Below are 20,013 nucleotides of genomic sequence, written 5' to 3' on the forward strand. Positions count from 1 at the left end.
AATCAGAAATTCGAACCCAGAATATGAGGCAGACGAGCTAACCACTGACTCACCGTGGTGCCACTCATACTACCAACAAAGTCAACATTTTAAAAACTAGCTCAAAACTAAGTTTATATATAACATATAAGAAGGAGTGAAAAAAGTACAAGTCACACATCCATACACGCACTGAATGGAAGCCACAAGGCCACATGAGGCAAACTACAAAAAAAAAAAAAAAAAGTGCTCCAGCTTGTGGGCGATGCAAGGCGTATTTGTTCTGACTGGCCACCGATTGGACGGTAAATCTGGATGATTCACCGTTGTTATTCATCGTTGAATGGATTTTAGGGGGGGGGTTCACACATAAGAGAACACCTTGGGGAAATCACAACAGGCCTCCAGGTGAAAGCGTCGGACCGTTTTAGCTCATTGATCTGCAGGAGAACATTTAGCAGGGAAAACTTGACTTATGGCTGTGGCGCACACCGCAGACGAGATGATTAACACAATGACAAGATAACGTCATGAATTATCACAAAAATGTGGCACTTTTTCGACCAAGTGGTTTTAGTTTGGCAGCTGATCGAATGAGAAAGGTAATACTGGAGATTTTTTAATCAGCCGAAAAAAATTCTATACTCAACAGAATTTAAAATGTGGCTTTTGCACTAAGCATACTGGTACTCACATTCTCGGTTTTTAATTGTGATTCTCACGATCACATCAACAAAAACGAGTAATAGTAAAAAAGTATGTTCATTTTTCTGCCCTGAGCATGCTTCAAGAAATGTTAATGACACGACACCCCAGTTGGAGTTTCCCTTCAAACTAAAAAGAACAACAAAAAGAATTACACACGTTGTATTCATTTAAACGAGCCATGCTGTGTTTGAGAAACATTGCCAGCGCTAATTCATGCTAGCAGTCAATGGGAAATCCCATTGACAGGCTAATAGAAAATCAACGTTGAGTTCTATGTGTGATATGCCTTCAAATAATTACGTAATATTGACACATAAATGCTGTACAAACACATCCAGACAGCTAATATACTATTGGTGAAATTTTATTGCACTTTTAACTCAATTAATAGTAGTCCAAAATCAATATAAAAATCCCTACACTTAATTAGAAATTAAAATAAAAAAATAATTATATATATATATATATATATATATATATATAATATACATAGTAATAATAATAATAATAATAATAATGAATCTATAAGCTATCTTTACCCTTTTAAATATTTAAACTACAACTAAAAGAAAAATAAATAAATAAACGCCGTGAGGTCAAGACACCAGCGGATTTCATTTGACTTCAGGTGAACGTCGCAAAATGGACGCACGGTCACGTGACCAGTCAATTTCAGCTGATGTTCAACAGCTGTCAATCAAAGACGTGTATTTTGTGCATAGACGTCTATGTGTGTGTGCGTGTTACAATTCACCACCACCCAAACTTTCCCGCTGAAACGGACAAAATGGAGGCAATCGTGCCAACTCACGTTCCGAGGACTTCTTTGAAGTCGAACACACTCTTGATGTCGTCGACGTGTTTCTTCCACGACCCGTTGCCGGACTCGCCGTTCTCTTTCGCCATGTCTCGCCGCGTGGGGAGGAAACAGAAGAAGAAGGGGGGGGGAAAAGAAAAAAACAAAAACAAAAAGAAGACGGAGGAGCGGTTGGGAGCAAAGCTGCGTCTGAAGCGAACCAGGCAAAAGTGATGAGTGTTGCCGAGGTTCTTAGTGGACTAATCCGCTGCGTGACGGGGGAAACACGGTGTGTCCCTCCTCCTCCTCTTGTATCTCCTTCCCAAGCCGGTGGTGGTGATGCGGTGTGAGGGAAGCTCGGCGGGGGGAGGTGGAAGGACGCTCGGTGCTGCCGTTGAGTGACGCCCTGGCTCCGGCCGTGGCTCCCTCTCGCCACCGACGAGGAGGAGGTGGAGGAGGGGTTGCCGTGACTATCAGCTTGTGTCGTTTAAGTGTTCGCATTGCACCAAATGAGCGGAAAGTCCCTGGTCCGGTCCAGGCGAGTCCAGTCCAGAGGTCTTCCTGGTTTTAAGAGTTCCGATGGCAGGTGCATCCTTAACGCTCTTTCGCTTCTTCTTCTTCTTTTGTTTGTTTGTTTTGTTTTTAATATATTTTATTCTATTTATTATACTGTACTACTAGCATACACATCCACTTGTTGGTAGGCAGACTTTATTGGGCTCAATCGTGACTGCCCCAAACGCCGAATAAAATTGACACCGCAACAAATGTACAGTAGCCCAACAGTACTTGGCTTATTAGGTGAAACAAATGTATTATTATAATATTATTTACCGACTACCAATAAAACAATATCCAACAAGAATTTATACATTTTTTTAAATGTCCACTTGTTGCTAGATGGAATTAACGGAGCACAGTCTTTACTGTTCCAAAAGGCCAAAGAAAAAACGGCATACATTCATGCTACTACAACTCAACTATAGAATTTTTTTTTTTTTGTTAAAATCCGGAAAATACAATATATGAACTATGAGATGTAAATACATTTTAATTTCATTTGGTAAATTCTTAATGGCCACATTTGGTACACCATGGGGCTGTAACTAAAATATTACCTTCTATAATGAAAAATGTGCAGTGTAACTTTTTTTTTTTTAAATAAATGTACGTTAGTTTTTCCATGATCGCATATTTGTTACCCTCAAATTATCTGCCTGTAACTTAAATGTATGGATACATTTTACTCAAAATTAAAACTATTCTACTGAAACAAGAAAGTTGAAAGCAAAATGATGTACTTTTCTAAGGTGCCTTCTGTGTTAAAAAAAAAGAAAAGTTGAGCATGACTCAAGACAGAAGCACAAAATAGATTTATTCCCCAAAATATCAAATTTTCAATATCCCAATTTGCTTTATTTACACTTCCCCTTGCGTAATGGGAGTTTTTTTTCGTACTGAGAGCAGAGCAAAATAACACATTGACGTCAAGTTCTCACTTCACTTCCAAATGTACAGTACACTTTAGAGTGAGACATTTTCAGTTTCTATATTCTTTTTGAGATTCGAAACTTCAAACGTCATACATCCAAATTTCCCCATTTGGTGATTCAAATGCAATTGTCCCTTTTTTGACAAAACGTAATTTCAGTACTTTCATTCATTCGTTTTCTATTTTCCTCACTGGTGGCGGGTGAGCTCGAGTTTTTCCCAGCTGACTTTGGGTGACAGCTATTTGTAGTGTATTATTTATATTTATTGTCTGAAATATTATTTATTCATGTAGTACACAAAACCAGCATTCATGGGGAATTGATGTACTATGTTACCAGTTCGGTTTTTGTTTTACAAAGCAAACAAATGTTTGCAAATGTCTTATTTTGATTAAACACTGACGATAGTCGGGCTTCTTTGACGAAGGACTACAGAAATCAGTGAATTTACTGTTCAGGGTTTTTCCTATGTACAAAATTCACAGGCGGCCACTTTCAGCCTAACAGACTGATATCGCTCAACACAGCGCTCCAAGCTGTGTCGATTGAGTTTGTCAGCGACACATTATAACCGCAGATGCAGTACTGTGCCATTATGGAGGCGCTATAATCAACAGCAGTGCACCGAAAACCCCCCCGAAGCAACAACTACTGAAGAAACAGCTGGTATCGGTATCGGTAGTCAGGATAGTACCGCCTCTGCCTCAATTTGAGCCAGTTAAAGCCCTGCTGTTAATATACTAAAAATCAGAGAATTTGGCCAATTTTAAACTTAAAAAAAATTGACTCCAAACGATTACTAAAATAGTTGCCGACTAATTTGATAATCGATTCATCTTGACAGCTCCAGACAAAGCTCACACAATCACGGAGAAAACATGCCAACTCCACACATGAGATTTAGAACCTCATAACTGTGAGGTAGATGTGCTGAACACCTGATTGCAGTGATGCCCTACTTTTGAGGTTTTTTTGTTTGTTTTTTTTACACAAGTACTCCTGTCATTGATATTCGTAGTTACAAAAACATATTGGTTTCATGATTAGCTATGTATGACAAACGATTTGTCACTAATCCCATAATTCAAATGTAAACATCATTGCTAAGGCTTTGACTGAGATTCGTTGCACACACAAAACACGTTGAGAAGGAGAATGATTAAAACAAATAATAAAATCACCTAGCGGCTCAGTTGCACCTACAGTACAATATTGACACTGATTTCCACCCGGAGACGTGATTCATGTTGTAAGTCTTGGTCTAAAGTTGGTCACAGCTTATTGGGTCTGAAAGTGAGGAGTCGTCTTTCTTTCTTTTTTTTTTTTTTTTTTTTAAGAAAAGGTGGCGGCGAGGATGGCCTCTTGCTGCTGATTATGGAGGGTGCCGATGCCCACGGCGGGGGCGGGCAGTGCGGGTCGGCTCACTAAGCGCAGCTGAGGAGGACAAGAAAGGTCGATATATTTTGCGATCCTTTTTTGGGGGCCTCCAAAGAAACCAGACTCACCTTGCAGGCTAACTGCTTCTCAAACCGGGGGGCCACAAAAGCCCACGGGCCCATGTTCTGAGGCTCCTCCTGACTCCAGATGAACTCTGTGGACGCAGGTTTGTTTGTTTTTTTTATCATTACAACTTGTCTGTGGTATCCAGTAGGGATGGAACAATATCCAAAACAATATCCAAACATCACGATACAATATTATCACAATATGAAGGTCATGATACGATATTGTGGGGATGTTGTCGATGCAAAAAAGGTCACAATATTGTTAAAAAAAAAAAAAGTGCCTTTGTACCTAACAATGCATATAAACAACCTACAATTTCTAATAACATTTAATAATTAACATTTACTTGCTTAATGCAAGCACACATTGAGTTCCTCCACATATTAACTCGCTTCACAAGCATATTACGTTCCCCTGCATCTGACCATTAGCATAGATTTTAAACACAGAACGCCAAAACATCCCTAATGAAAATTAAACTGCACTAAAAAACAAGCCACCAGAGGGTGCTAGAACTGCAAAAATGGAAATCAACACCTGCCTTTTTAAACTGATGTGCTGCTTTTAATATTGTGACGTGACGACAATATATTATGGAAGTTTTAATATCACGCGATATCACGATATTGTTACATCCCTACTATCCAGTCATATGTACATTTAATTCAGGTCTACAATGCTCATTTTTTATTGGTGATACGTTCCAAGCCCCCCTGCAATAGGTGAATTTCGGCTTAAATGTATTTAAAATAATCGACAAAATTACCCAAATCCATTTTTCCCCACTTCGCTTAAGCCTTATCTGAAACTCACTTGTCACTAACATTGTGGAGGAAAAAAAAAAAGATATAATGCAATGGCTCGAAAAATTTAATTAGGGGCACTTGTACGTCAAGGTAGCAATGCACTTATCAAAAAGAAAGAAAAGAAAGAATGAAAGAAATGACTCATGCAAACGCTTACTGTGGTTTCGAGTCAAAAGGAAACCAGCATTAGCAAGCGGAGGCAAGTGAAAACAATGTGACAACTTGGTATCTGTAAGTGATTCAATTGAAATCTTCAAATTCAAAAGAAATGTACCAACACGTGTGTGAGAACGCGTGTCACAGTTTACATGTAAAATTTGCAGATTTTCACCTTTTGCTTGTGAGTCTAGATTGTATCCCTCATAAACAAACAGGGCTCAATGTGAAGAGAGGTGTTCTTTTTTTGTTTGTTTTTGTTTTGTTTTTTTAACTTGAGACTGAAGGTGAGAGTAACGTGTACGCACCTTTAGCATTGGGATACTTGTTAAGTTGTGTTTGTAGTGCGTGCAGTGGGAACGGACACAGCTCCTCCAAGCGGACGAGTGCCGTGTCCTGCTTGGCTGCAGCGTCTCTCTGCTTCAGCAGGGCGTAGTAGTGTTTTCCTGAGCACAGCACCACCCTCTGGACACTGGGTGCAATTGCAAAAAGTTTTTTGTTTTTTTCAATTTTCTGGCTGACAAACCAAAATCAGCAAACAAATATTCATATTCATGGAATTGCACCTTGGCTTACAAGTTTAATTTGTTCCGTGACTGAATTGATAACAAATCAATTTTCCTGCAAGTGATGGCTGAAAACTCCAAAAAACTCATAAATTGGAACACTTGTAAGACAAGGTACTGCCGAATTACTGCACTGAGGGTTTTGTACTTTGCAGGTGAGACCGATGTATCCCCCAACACGGGTTTGAAAGATGTCCCCGGCGCCATTTCCGTCAAACTTGATGCAGCCCCCTTTAAAAAATAAAATAAAAAAATTTTAATGTTAATTTCATCACCGGACTAAAACTAGACTAGGTTGGACTAAAACTCATGAATAAACAATAAGTGGGACCAAATCCGTATGCATTTTCGTCAACTCATGAAGAAAATGTACTTCACTGAATAAAAACGGGACTAAAATCTATGGACATTTTTAGTTCATGAACAAAAAGGAGAGGAAAATGTGATTTTTGTAAAATCTTGTCTCTGCTAATCTGTCACTTTGACACTGTCATGTGACACACCCCCTTTCAAATCTGCACCTAGCGAGTGCAACATGCACAAAAACGTGGGACAGACAGGAAGTGGATTCATGGTGAAAGGTTTAAAAAAAAAAAAAGTAAATTATAGTTATAACGTAAGATTAATCTAACAGCGTAACAGTGTCACGTTTCTAACGTTCCAACAATGTTTATTTGACTAACTAATGCTAGCTAACTCATTAGCTTAGCATGGAGCCATAGTCGCCACTTGTTGATATAATTGTGTGTCAAGTTGTTTTTAATCAAAAAGATGAGAAAATTTGATGTGAAAAAGTTTTAGATCTGAAATGTCCAACATTATAAAAAAAGAATAAAAATATAAGGGGTAAAATGATTGTCTTGACTAAAATGTTGACAATTTTTGTTGACCAAAACTAGATGAATAAAATGTTTTTTTGGACTAAAATGCTTCTTTTATAGTCAACTAAAAATGGACTAAATGAAAACGGGATGAGGTTGGCAGACTATGCTAAAAAAACATAAAAAACAACTAAAAAGCGTGATTGAAACTGGACTAAAACTGAGACTAAATTTTAAAATGGATGATAAAATTAACACTGTTAAGAAAAGGAAAAAAAAGAAAAAGAAAAAAAAAAGCAGATTTTGACGCATCTTCACAACACTCACAGAAAAGCGAAGCAACATCTTTGGTCCGACCACGATGAGAGGCTTGCGGAAGTTGCGGATCATCTGCCGCCTGAGCAGGTGGAAATACTGGGCCGACGTGGTGGGATTGACCACCGCCATGTTGACCGCGTCGCCGTCCACGCCCTCCTCCTTGCTGTCGCACATCTGAAGAATTGTCATTTTGGGGATTGTTAACTTTTTGCTTCACTTATCGCCTACTTCAGTTTTTTGTTTTTTTTTCATTTTTTTAAAGCTTTTTCTTCCATTCATTAATTGTGGTTGCTTTTAACCTGCAGGAAGCGCTCCATACGACACGATGAGTGTTCCGGTCCGGCTCCGTCGTAGCCGTGAGGCAGCAGGATGACCATCCCGCACTGCAGCAGCCACTTGGCCTCGCCTGAAAGCGGCAAAGGTTCACATCGGAAGCCCCTCCTTCAAGGTCAGTCTTTTTATTAACACCATTAAAGAAATACTTTACTTATTTAGCCATTTTTGGCAGTCTAACATTAATATTTTGTTTAGAATAAATTAGATTTTTTTCATGTACAATTAGTACCTTTAAAAACACATTTTACAACTTTCAGTCAACTGAAAATGACATCACAATGTGCTCAGGGCCTAGGTAACCAATCACAGATCAGCTTGTGAATGTCACATGACCAAACCTAAAAAAAAAAAGACAGGTGAGCTGTGATTGGTCGTTACCTGAGCACTGGGCAGGTGATGTCATTTTCAGTCGACAAGTGGCAAAATTGTTTTTTAAAAGTGTTAATTGTACGTGAAAAATAATGAAAGTATCAAATTAATTATAGACAGTTTCATCATTATCACCATTATTCACAACGCTATGTAGAATTCTGAGTAATCAAGCTTTTTTTTTTTCCAACATGGCCCTGGTTTATCTCTTATTCTCTGCTGCCACTTGCTGGCCGTTTGTGTAATAACTACAATTTCTTCAACCGTTCTTTGCAGTTGAGAAGCTGCATCAAAGCCTTCTGTATGCTCTACCATTTAAAAAACACACAAACGTATAAATACATCTTTCTGACACTAAAAACATTTCAAATAGAACGTATTTGTAGGTTTTTGGGAGCAAATGAGTTAATGTCGAATTTCCAGGAAAACTTCAGGTTTAGGGAGGGTTGACTCAAAAGTCACCCATAGGTTTTAGGGACATGTTTTTGCCAGGCACTTTAGGCCTTGATGGGTTAAAGCGGACATTTTATTGTGAATGGACTCGAGCAAAAACAAAATGGACAACGAGCGTGCGTCGGTCATCGCACCTCCAGAGATGAACGTGTCAAAGATGATCTGAGCGCCGTTGAAGAAATCTCCAAACTGAGCTTCCCAGATGGGCAAGAGTTTGGGCTGGGCGATGCTCATGCCGTACTCGAACCCGAGCACCGCCTCCTCAGACAGCGGACTGTTGCACACCTGCAAGAGATGTCGACAGTCAACAGAAACGCGGCGCTTCAAAATGTGAAACGTGTTGCTTCTTTTTTTTTTTTTTTTTTGTACTTCGAGGAGCCCCGTCTGCTCGGGACCGATGTGGTTGAGGGGGATGAACATGTCGTTGGTGTCTTGGCACACCACCATGGCGTGCCGTTGACTGAAGGTGCCGCGGCCCACATCCTGCCCGCTGATGCGAATGTTGAAGCCTGAAACGACGGATTGGAAATGCAGTAGTGTTAATTTTGTCAAACATTTTGAAATTTTGTCTGTTTTAGTCCAGTTTCAATCATGCTTTTTAGTTTGTTTTTTTTTGTTTTTTTTTTTAAACATAGTCAAACTCATCCCGTTTTTATTTAGTCCAATTTTAGTCAACTATAAATCGAGTATTTTAGTCTATTTTTTAGTCCAAGTAAACATTTGATTCATCTAGTTTTAGTCAACAAAAATTGTCAAACATTTTAGTCTACCAGTAGTTTTAGTCAAGACTCATTTAACCCCTGTATATTTTTTGTACGCAGATTATGTTGAACATTTCAGATCTAAAAGTTTCTCACATCACGAGCTTTGAACTGAGTGTCTTCTCTCCTTGTTTAATAAATGTGAAGAAGGTAAACCCGACATTTATAAATGAGTTTTAGTCCAATCTAGTCTAGTTTTAGTCCGGTGAAAAATGTGTGTTGACGAAATGATTTTTTTTTTTTTTGTTGACGAAATGAACACTAAAATGCAGTCAACGTGTCGGGATGAAAACCAAAGCGCGTTTCGCACCTTGGCAAAGGAGCGAACCAAAAGCCAAAGCCTCAGCCGTGGACCAGTCCAGTTTGGTCCCCTCTTCAAGCTTTTGCAGTCGGGCCTGATCACACACAAACCAAGAAGCAACATTTATTAATCCGTGATTGGCAAACGCCGCAGACGGAATCAAACGCGCGAGTGTCCGTGCCTGCGCGTGGGTCTTGACGAGGTGTCCGTGCAACTGGATGTGCTCGGGGATGTCTACGGACTTGGCTCCGACGTACTGCAGCAGTGGAACGGGCACGCCCGTATCCCAGGAGGTGACCCGGGCCTGGGGTTCCACCAGGTCCCCCCATCGGCCCTGCAGGTTGGTGGGCGGGGGGCTGTACACTGTCATGTTGGCCAGCTTGTCGTTGAGCGAGCCGTAGTACTCCGTCTTGATCCGACTGCACTCGTCCTCCGTCATCAAGCCCTCCGAGATGAGCTGCTCCGAGTACGAGTCCGGGACGCTCTTGCGGGAGCTGCCGGGAAGCGAGAAAAAGATGCGTGTGGGATCCTTGTCACATTTTAACTCATTTGCTCCCAAAAACGTATTTTAAATAGGGGTGTCAAAATTAGTGTGTTCATTTTGATTTAATTTAAACTTCCTTTAATGCCACTAATTTTTTTTTAAAACGTGCGATCAATGACCGCCCCTAATTTGGAAAGCCTCTAGCCTACTGGGGGAATTTTCTAAATATTAAAAGAAAATGCACAGAGCTGTCAACGTCTTCCAAATGCAATTATGCCATCTAGTGGCAGAAAAAAAAAGACCAACACAAATCAATATCACGTTTTTTTACAGTACATCTTTTTCATTTTAACTCAGTTTTATGAATTATAAAAAAAAACTGACTAAAAGATGCATGGACATATTTGTATTAGTTTAACATTTTTTCCCCACTTTTATGTTAACAAGAGTCTGCGATTGGCTGGCAACCAATTCAGGGTGTAACCCCGCCTACTACCCGATGCCAGCTGGGATAGGCTCCAGCACCCCCGTGACCCTTGTGAGGAGTAAGCGGTTAGGAAAATGGATGTTAAGAGTATGAAAACTTACGAGAAAAATATATTATTGTACATTTAGAACAGATCTAAAATTTGTGATTAATCCTGAGTTAACTACTGAAGTCATGTGATTAATTAAAATTAAAAATTTTAATCGCCTGACACCCTAATTTTAAATATTGCCATGGTCCTAAAAACGTATTTATACGGGTTTTTTTTTTATACTAGAGCACAAAGAGGGATTTGATGTTGCCTCTAACCTGAAGCGGTTGCTTAAAGCAATGGTAGTTATTACAAAAAACAGCCAGCAGGTGGCAGCAGAGTATAAGCAGGCCATGTTGCAACAAGCTCTTTTTACCGGGATTTTCAACAGGTTTGTGAATATCGATGAAACTTATCTATGTTCTCATGCTAATTGCTGCAAAACGGAAACAGATACAAATATACTTTTTTCTTTCTGATGAAAGAAGAGACTCTAATCTTTCTTTTGGTAGGTTCCATTTTTTTATAGCAATAGAACACAATATTATGTGGGCCTTGCAAAATCAGTCAAAATCCATCAAAACGGCCGTGAGCGAAGGGGGTTGCTTCAGTCAAAATGGCTGCCAGTCAATGAGTTAATTGACTTTTTAATGGCTTGTAGACAAAGAAATTATGGAAATAGTGCATGTTGTGACTATAAAACAACCACATAGCTTAGCCTGAGAAAGTCCACTTAGCTTAATACTAACAATGCAAAACACCCTAGACAGACTAACATAGCATTGATAGTCATGGACGTAACAGCCACTTGATTCCCAAGGACCCACAAATCTGAGCAATGCAAGGTAGGTCGGGCTGGCTGCATTTTGAACTGACCGGATGATCTTGTACATGGCCGGGTTGGTGAAAAAAGGCTCATCCAGTTCGTTGTGGCCCCACTGGCGGTAGCAGATGAGGTCCACGATGACGTCTTTCCTGAAGTGCCGCTGGTACTCCACCGCCAGCCGGGTGGCCCGCACCACCGCCTCCGCGTCGTCGCCATTCACGTGGATCACGGCGCAGTTCACCATTTTACCTGAGGGGGGAGTGTTTTTAAGCCAGAGTTTTGTTCTGAGATGTTTTTTTGTAATAGTTTTCAAGCAAGATTTTAGAAAGGAGTTGACTTACCAACGTCGCTGCAGTACAAAGAGGATCTCCCCCTGTCGGCCGGAGTGGTGTAGCCCACTTGGTTGTTGACGATGAGGTGGATGCTCCCGCCCACTCGGTAGTGAGGAAGGTTCGAGAGGGTCAAAGTTTCTGGAACGATCCCCTGGCCGGGGAACGAGCCGTCGCCATGGACCTGCCGCACGCAAAAAAAAAATAATAACAAGAATATTTTTAAAACACACATAGGTCAGATCATTTGTACTGTACATGAGATCAAAAATGAAGAAAAAAAATAGCATTGAATAGATAAGTGTATGTAAAATATTTAATGCTAATATAAGTACTTTAATTTGTTACTTTATTTGGAATTATTTCCATTAGCATTGGGCCATTTTTTTTAATGAATGTAAAATTGTTTATTTTTTCCCATTGTATTATTTATAATCAATTTACCAATATAATTATTTCATTAGATAATGAGCAAAAATAAATAAATCCATAAATTTCATATATCCATTGAAAAGTTAATTTTAATGAAATTGTAATTAGGCAAATCTTATTGAAATACAAAAATGTAAAAAAAAAAAAAAAAAAAAAAAAAAAAAAAAGTAAATAATCCCCATCCCTAATAATTAGGTTTTAAAAGTACAAAATCACTTTGTACTTTACAAGATAAAATTTTTTAAAAAGTTAGCATTGAATAGATAAATGTGTATGTAACATATGTAATAATAGTTCATTTCAATACTAAAATAAGTACTTTAATTTGTTACTTTAATTGGAATTATTTTCATTAGCATTAGGCCATTTTTTTTAAATTGATGTAAAATTGTTAGTTATTTTTTCCATGTTATTTATAATAAATCAATTTACCAATTGAATTATTTAATTAGATAAGCAAAAACAAATAAATCCATAAAAAAAATTAATCCATTGAAAATATTTAATTGTAAATAGGCAAATCTTATTAAAAATTTAAAATACAAAAATTTTAAAAAGTATAAATGATCCCCATCCCTAATAATTAATTTTAAAATTCTGTGAAAAAAAATATGCAATATTCTTCACTGTAAGTACAAAAAAATATTGAAAAATAAAAGTCCATTTATGCTCATGCCTTCCCTTCCAAAGTCAAAAGTCCAACCTGCAAACAGAGGACTTGGTCCCCCGGCCGGGCGTGCTCGTCGGGCGAGTAGTCGCCCTCCTTGCGGAGCTGCTGCATGGCCCGCGTCTTGCCCTGAGCCACCGGGTTGATGGCCTCCAGGTGGGACGGGTTGGGCAGCATGGTGACGTGAAGACGGTGACCCGGGCCCACGTCCAGGTCCACCGACGACGTCAGGTGGGACAGGACGTCCCCGATGGCGGGCGACGTGTCCGGGAACTCGCTCAGGCCGCGCATCTTGCGGAACATTAGCTACACAATAGATAGAAGTCTCCTTTTCAATGATCAATGGAGGCATATTTCACTTAACTGCAGTACCTGACCAGCCAGCAGGGGGCACAATTGATTTTTTTTTTTTTTTTGTTACAATATTGTGACTTTTTTTTTTTTTTTTTTTTTTTTTTTTTTTTGTATCACCAACCTCCCCACAATATTGTGCTAATTATCGTATTGTGATGTTTGGATATCGTTCCATCCCTCCTGGCTGTCCCGCAGCCGCATTTCTGCCGTTTACCTCCGGCGGGAACTCGAGCAGGCCCGTGAGGAGGTTGAGTCGACCTCGGTGCGGCATGCCGATGACGACATCGGTGACGCCGGCCCGAGCCGAGCGCCGGAAGAGCTCGTGGAAGAAGCCCATCACGCTCTCTGCTCCTTCGCCGCCGTAACGTTTCACCGTGGAAAATTTGGTGGCCAAGAAGTGGTCAAATTCCTGCGGCGGGTAAAAACGGATCACGTGGCGCTTTGGGACGCTTGACTTTGCCAAAATGGGGTGACTCGTGCCGTTCGGGCCTACCTGCGACTCCAGCATGAGCTTGGCCAGGCTCCTCCTCTCATCCGAGGAGAAGGTGGTGGTCTTGAGCTCCTCGAAACGGTCGGTCATCCATTCCCTCTCGTCGGCGCTGCACAGCTGGCTGGTCTCCACCGACAGGTGGCCGCAATAGACCTCCTCCAGGTAGGCCTGGACCTCCTCCACCGAGGCCTCCGTCTTGCCCAGGTGGCGCAGACCTGCGCAAAACAACCGTGGAGGTCATAACAAACCTGCGTGGGAGTTTTCTCAACCATGTGTGAAGGCAAAAACTGGTTTGACAAAAAAAAAAAAAACAGTCGAAATGACTACTTGAAAATAAATAAATGACTAAATAAACAATAGTGAAAATAAAAATGGATATAAAAAAATATATAATTTGAAAATTATATCCAAAAAAAATATAGATGGAAATAAAAAGAACAAAAAAAATACATAAATAAATAATTTGTATTTGATTTTTTAAATATATTTTTTTATATCCGTTTTTATTTTTGCTTTTATTTATTTAGTCATTTATTTATTTTGAATTTTGGCAGTTTTGGTCCGGATTGCCAAGTCGAAATGTTCAAAAGAGGTTTGACAAAAAAAAAAAAAAAAAAAAAAGACTGCTTGAAGTACACTACGGAGGACCAAAACTGCCAAAATTCAAAAATAAATAAATGACTAAATAAATAAATAAATAAATGACTAAAAGTGAAAATAAAAATGGATATAAAAAAATAACGAGAAAATTATATAAAAAAAAATATAGATGGAAATAAAAAGAACAAAAAAATACATCAATATTTAATTTTTGAATTATATATTTTTTCACATCAGTTTTTATTTCCGCTTTTAGTCATTTATTTATTTAGTCATTTATTTATTTTGATTTTTGCCAGTTTTGGTCCGTACTGCCATGTCGAAATGTTATTAAAATGAGGGGGCGGTCTTAAGCGTGTCTTGGGTTGGACTCCGCCGTTGCAAACTGCCTGTCATTGGTTGAGTGAGCAGGTTGGCGAACAACAAGGAAGTCTTGCCGGTTTGCAATGGAGAGCTCCAGCGATGGACGACGATCGTATCTATCTTGACTAAATAAATAAATAGACTAAAAGTGAAAAAAAACAAAAAAAAACATAAAAATTAAATACAAATGTATTTAGGAAAATATTTTTTTCTTATTTCCATTTATTAGGGGTGTCACGATTCGCCAACTCCACGATTCGATTTAAATTTCGATTTTGGGGTCACGATTCGATTTTTTTTTCGATTTTTTTTTTTTTTTTTTTTCCGCTCCCCCACTTTATAACACAGAGGCATATGCTTCTGTAGGCTAAGGCTAGTCTATGATCATTGGTTCTATTCATTGTACAGTAAATCTTATTTCAAAAGATCGGCTACATATAGGTGATGCAATTTCCATATTATTTTTGTGTAAATTTATGTAATATATGATAATTGACATTAGGCAGGAATGATCAAATTCAAAGAATTTATTTACAATATAAAGTTAACCGTCTTGTTCTTACTGAAGTGTAAAATAAAAAATAAAAAAACAAAAACAAAAAGTCACAGTGGGTGCCTGCCATCTATTGACTGTTTTTGGTTACAACAGTGTGCTGTGCGTTCCTCTTAAAATAATGTGCAATGTGCAACAACAACAAAAAATATATTGTATCCAAAGTCATGGAACAAATACAGCCTGAACAAACTATATCCCAACATTTACAGTTGCTGGGCATACTGTAGCGTGGTTCAAGTACACTAATTAAATGTTTGAATCCAGCGTTTTCCAAGGCTGCAGGTCTGCTGCTATAAATAGACCTATGGATCTGGCGTTTCGCGCGAGCTGAAGTGTGTGGAAGTTTCACTGTAAATGAGGATGAAATAGTTGGTTGGACCGTTGTTTTCCCACTTCTAGTTGAATTTGATAAATCTAAATCTTTGTGATGCCTGCGTAAATGTCCCGTCATGTTTGTCGTGTTTCCCGTTGTTATAGGCTGGCGGCTCGGGCCCGCCGCCGGCTCCGCTCCCCTAGTATGTATGTGTGTGTTTGTGTCGGCTGGTGCCCGTATAATAGTACTTCAGTTTGAATGCGCCAGCGCGACACTCTGATTGGAGGACTGTGCCAGCGCGACACTCCGATTGGACGACTGTGCCAGCGCGACACTCCGATTGGACGACTGTGCCAGCGCGACGCTATTGTGTATCCGTGTATTATACCCCTATTAGTTATTGTTTCTCCTCCGTTCTGTCAGTTCTGTCAAATGCGGTTATTATTTGTTCACCTTCCACTTTCACTCCCTTGTCAAACCCCTGCCTGAAATTTCAATTAAAACTACTCCGATGTTAAAGTCGACCCGTGTTTATCTACTCTATATTTTCTGTTATTGTGTTACTTCCCTTCCCCTTGACGAGCCGGGCGTAACACCGTGGCCGAGTACAGTACGCGCACATAGCATATCTTGCAACTGTGGTCTTTTTATCGACAACGTGAACGTTGTCGACATAACTCACCGGGAACGCAAAATGTTTCCAAACTGGTGACGAGAGAAGCGGGAGCGGCTTGAAGCACCATTGCTGTGTCTGTCCGCGCTTGCCATCATGACTGCAGGAGAAGTCAGCTAACAAGTGCCGTTAGCTAGTAGCTGAATGGCTGCGTCTCATTTGCTTTCCTGGGAGGTGGCGGTGGCGGCGGTGGCGGCGGGCGCGGGGGGGGGGCATCGAATCGTGTGTCCTCTCTTCTATTTCGATGCTCGAAATCGTGACGTAATTTCGATCGATTTCGATAAAAAATCGAAATCGTGACACCCTTACCATTTATATGTTTTTTGTATATAATTTTCGAATTATATTCTTTTTTATATCAGTTTTTATTTTCACTTTTAGTCATTTATTTATTTATTTTGAATTTTGGCAGTTTTTGTCCTCCATTGTACACGTTCACTGTAGTACTCTTACGATCGCTGAACAATGGTCAACCTGATGTGTTGAGCTTCCCACTCAAGGTGCCCGTCAGCATGCCGATCTCGGGGACGCTGTCCACGACGGGCTTCTGGGCCAGCAGCGGGTTAATTTTGGCCATCTTGTGTCCATGCGCTCGGTACGCTTCCACCAGACGGGCCAGGCCGTGATCTAGAAAGCAGAAGCGCCCGCAACTTGTCAGGCAGACATAGACGAAGGCCGGCCATCCGTTTTCGGCACCAGCGTTTCACAACATTCATTGAGGCAAGTATTTTATATGTCATAAATCGATATCGCCACACTCACAAAAAGTATACGCAGTAGTACCTCAATTTACAAGTAACTCAAATGAGTTTTTTAAATACGAGATGATGGTCAGCAATTCTTCATAAAAGACGATTCAAGATAAAAATAAAACAAAACGCATTATTGTGACTCATTGTCCTAACCATAAACATGCCACACATGCACCTATGTTGCAATAAACTAGTTTAAATCATTTATATTTGAATATAAAAAGTAAAAACACCTGCAGACAGAGCATACACGATACTCTAGGCATATATTATTTATCTTTATTAATAAAAACAACTATTATTGCAATTAGACACATTCTAAGATGACAAAAATATTACTCCCAGCACTTTGCAGAACAGTCACAAAAAATGCTTAAAAAAAAATAAAATAAAAATAAAAATAAAAAGGCTTATGATAACAAATAGGGGGGAAAAAAAACAGACTTTATCTCTGTTTTCATAGCTTAGACACATATTGGGTTATTGTTTGATTGGAAACACATACATACACACTATATATATATATATATATATATATATATATATATATATATATATAGTAGGCAAAAAAGTGTTTTCCCAAGTCACGCGACACCCATGAATGTCGTTTTAACTCAAACAGGGAGGCCATTAGTTTGTTTTGGGTAAATCATATGAAGTACAGTAAGTACTGATGTCAGAGGATTTGGACTTGCACAAATAATAATAATGAAAATGACTCAAATCAAAACCTTCCCTTCTTTTGCATGTTGTGTGCAAGATGCTTGCTGGCAAGAATTATTTTTGAAGTGATTCTTTTGTGCGTTTCCTGCCGCCATACGACTTTTTGATGATCGGCTAGTTAAGCATTACTGTCATTGTGTGATTTTATTTCAGCGCTTGCGAGTTTATCGTTTTAGTTCTAAGCCACCAAGAAGCAGTAAAAATGTGAGATGATCATTTACCCCCCCCCAACACGCCCCTCGGCAGACGTGCTAAATTGTCAACCACTTTGCCAGCATGACGCCCAGTGGCGTAAAGTATCATCCCAACATTAAGCATGACATCATTATGTAGCACTTTAAAACAACTATCGTTGCATACAACGTGCTGAACATGTCATCTGCAAGGCATGTGGAAATGCATCTTTTAACTGTTTTTACAGTACATATATGGTTCGAGTCCACGTCTTTTCTAGTTGTAGTCAACCTGTAAAGTAGTCCGTGGCGGACGCTGACCTTGATTTAAATGTGCGATGCGGTCGTTCAGCAACTTGTCCTCGCCGTGGCTCTGTTTGGGTCGGTATCCGTAGACGCCTCTCTCGGTGTGGTAACGGCGGCGGCAGCCGCCTGCCCGGCGAAACACGTCGAGCGGCAGCCTCCTCGCGGAGGTTTGCAGGAAGAGAGCGGCTGACATGGTTTTAATTTTAGGGAGGCTAAAAAAAAAAAGAACAGAGTTATATGTAGCTGTCTGCTATTTGAGTAGGACGGCCGCCATTCTGCTGTATGTCGAGCGCGTAGAGGAGGAAACGCTTAATCGAAGCTGATTGGCCAACGACGCCGAGTCAAAGCTCATTGGCCACCAGCGAACATACTTCCGGTTTCACCAAAGTCTTGCGAGTGAATAATAGTCGCGTTTGGAGAAACTTTTTGGGCATGAATAAAAATGTTAGACTTCCATTTTTACTCTTTGTCATTTTTTAATCGAATGTTCTATAAATACAGTACACCAAATAGGCCTACCTTGAAGCACGTGGCAATGATGACGTGGGCAACAGGTGGCGGACGAGTTGTGATGCATTCAAATACTGCCTCACAACTCGTAAATTCGATTTTTATGTTAAAGGCTGCAATTGTTCTGATTAATTTGCTTTCGTTGTTGAAAAGAAATGTCTCGTGTTGCCTTTGTGGACTGGCATCTTCCTCAAGACTTGTAATTTCGAGTTCTATGTTAAGCACCACGTCTGGCAGTCTGAGAGGGTGAAATAGAAATACAAATAAACATTACTAAATTGTCAAAACAAAACAGAATACGAATATATTTGTTGTTGATGCTACTGGTTCCTAATATTGCTCCACTGCGAGCAATTATGTGCCTCGAGATATTGACTTTACTTCTATTTAAGCCCATTTATGCGAAAAGGAATCAACTTTCACTGCCTAAAAGTCAACAAAGCGCATCCTAAACATTGCACCATTGACTCCAGTGAATTTATTTGGGAGCAGTTAATTAAAATGAAGTGACCCGCAGTCTGTTCGGCCTAAAACGATAGAAGCATCTTTAGGGTGGTTATGTCAAAGTTGACATCAACAAGACCAAAGTGACAACTAAATGCTGCATTCGAGGATAGTCGGAAGTTGGAATTTTCCGAGTTCATACCAGGAAGAAATGCTGCATTCGAGGGTGGTCGGAAGTCGGAAATATCCGAGTTTGCAACTTCCCAGTTCCGACCTCAAAGCGTTCGAGGTGAAAGTAAACAACCAAAATGGCGGATAGTGATAAATAAGTTTATTTTGGCCCTCAAAACTGAATTTGACCTCCAGAAAACTTACCTTTTTGCAATTTTGCTTCATTTATTGTTTTAATCTTGTTGTTGGTTTATTTCCACAATGCATTCGAATACAGTCAAGTACCTAGTGATACAATTATTTACTGTGGAAAATGGACACCCACAGAAGCTCATAGCTTATACATTGGGGTCCATCTTATTTCATAAGCAGTGCATACAGTTAAGTAGTTTACAGTATAATTTCATGAAGCGATATAGCGGCAATACTTTCACGTACGTTGTTACGTGAAGTTATGGATTGTGTTTTGCCATTCAGAGTGACGTCACATTGTAGTCCGCCGGTGAAGTCGGGGTCCTTTTTTAATTCCAGGTTTGAACTCGGAAAAGTCCGACTTCCGACCATCCTCGAACGCAGCATAGGAACCGGAACGCCCCCTTGAACTTGGAAATTCCACTTGCGAAGTCGGTTATATTTAAAAAAAAAAAAAAAAAAAAAAAGACCCCGACTTCACCGACGACTCCAAGTGACGTCACTCTACAACGGCGACCACAGACCGTGAATGGTAAAACACAATTTACTCGAGTATAGAACTAGATAGCTTTCTTCATTCAGAAATATTCAGCATAACTTGTCGTAATGCAACGTACGTGACAGTATGCCGCAATCTCCCCGCATGAAATTATTCGGTCAACTACTCAACTGTATGGAATGATTAGAAAATAACTATAAATGAAGCTAAATTGAGTTTCGAGGACCAAAAAAAATTAATAAAATAAAAAAATAAACATCACTATCCGC

General features: G+C 39.7%; 2 protein-coding genes and 1 long non-coding RNA gene across 4 annotated transcripts in view; 1 reads left to right on the forward strand and 2 right to left on the reverse strand.

The window, feature by feature from the left end:
- The window catches only part of camk1db (calcium/calmodulin-dependent protein kinase 1Db), a 26,852-nt gene extending 24,842 nt beyond the window's left edge, over positions 1-2,010 (reverse strand). The window contains exon 1 of one of the 2 annotated variants that reach the window (XM_077517699.1): positions 1,499-2,010. In XM_077517699.1, the coding sequence (XP_077373825.1) occupies positions 1,499-1,593 (95 nt within the window). In that variant the 5' untranslated portion in view covers positions 1,594-2,010. The remainder of the gene's footprint in view (positions 1-1,498) is intronic. The other variant, XM_077517700.1, reaches the window with a different exon arrangement.
- LOC144016497 (uncharacterized) lies at positions 1,418-10,625 on the forward strand. The gene is made up of 3 exons (XR_013282930.1): positions 1,418-2,069; positions 4,319-4,579; positions 7,455-10,625. It is a non-coding gene; the product is annotated as an uncharacterized LOC144016497 (long non-coding RNA).
- dhtkd1 (dehydrogenase E1 and transketolase domain containing 1) lies at positions 2,842-18,313 on the reverse strand. The gene is made up of 17 exons (XM_077517697.1): positions 17,944-18,313; positions 16,449-16,601; positions 13,473-13,684; positions 13,194-13,388; positions 12,662-12,931; positions 11,539-11,710; positions 11,248-11,446; positions 9,551-9,863; positions 9,379-9,463; positions 8,677-8,816; positions 8,442-8,592; positions 7,449-7,555; positions 7,159-7,323; positions 6,159-6,241; positions 5,753-5,916; positions 4,482-4,567; positions 2,842-4,410 (listed from the first exon to the last, which is right to left on the reverse strand). The coding sequence occupies exons 1-17, from the start codon at positions 18,119-18,121 to the stop codon at positions 4,309-4,311; spliced, it is 2,775 nt and encodes a 924-aa protein (XP_077373823.1). The 5' UTR covers positions 18,122-18,313; the 3' UTR covers positions 2,842-4,308.
- Between the last annotated feature and the right edge of the window lie 1,700 nt (positions 18,314-20,013).

This window comes from Festucalex cinctus, chromosome 3, assembly GCF_051991245.1.
Source record: "Festucalex cinctus isolate MCC-2025b chromosome 3, RoL_Fcin_1.0, whole genome shotgun sequence".
NCBI classification, from domain to species: Eukaryota; Metazoa; Chordata; class Actinopteri; order Syngnathiformes; family Syngnathidae; genus Festucalex; species Festucalex cinctus.

Coding starts and splice junctions, on each gene's coding strand:
- dhtkd1 (XM_077517697.1), bottom strand. CDS start 18,121: ATGTCAGCCGCTCTCTTCCTGCAAACCTCCGCGAGGAGGCTGCCGCTC. Junction 16,602..17,943: donor CATCGCACATTTAAATCAAG/GTCAGCGTCCGC, acceptor TCTGCTTTCTAG/ATCACGGCCTGGCCCGTCTG. Junction 6,242..7,158: donor AGATGTTGCTTCGCTTTTCT/GTGAGTGTTGTG, acceptor TATTTTTTAAAG/GGGGCTGCATCAAGTTTGAC.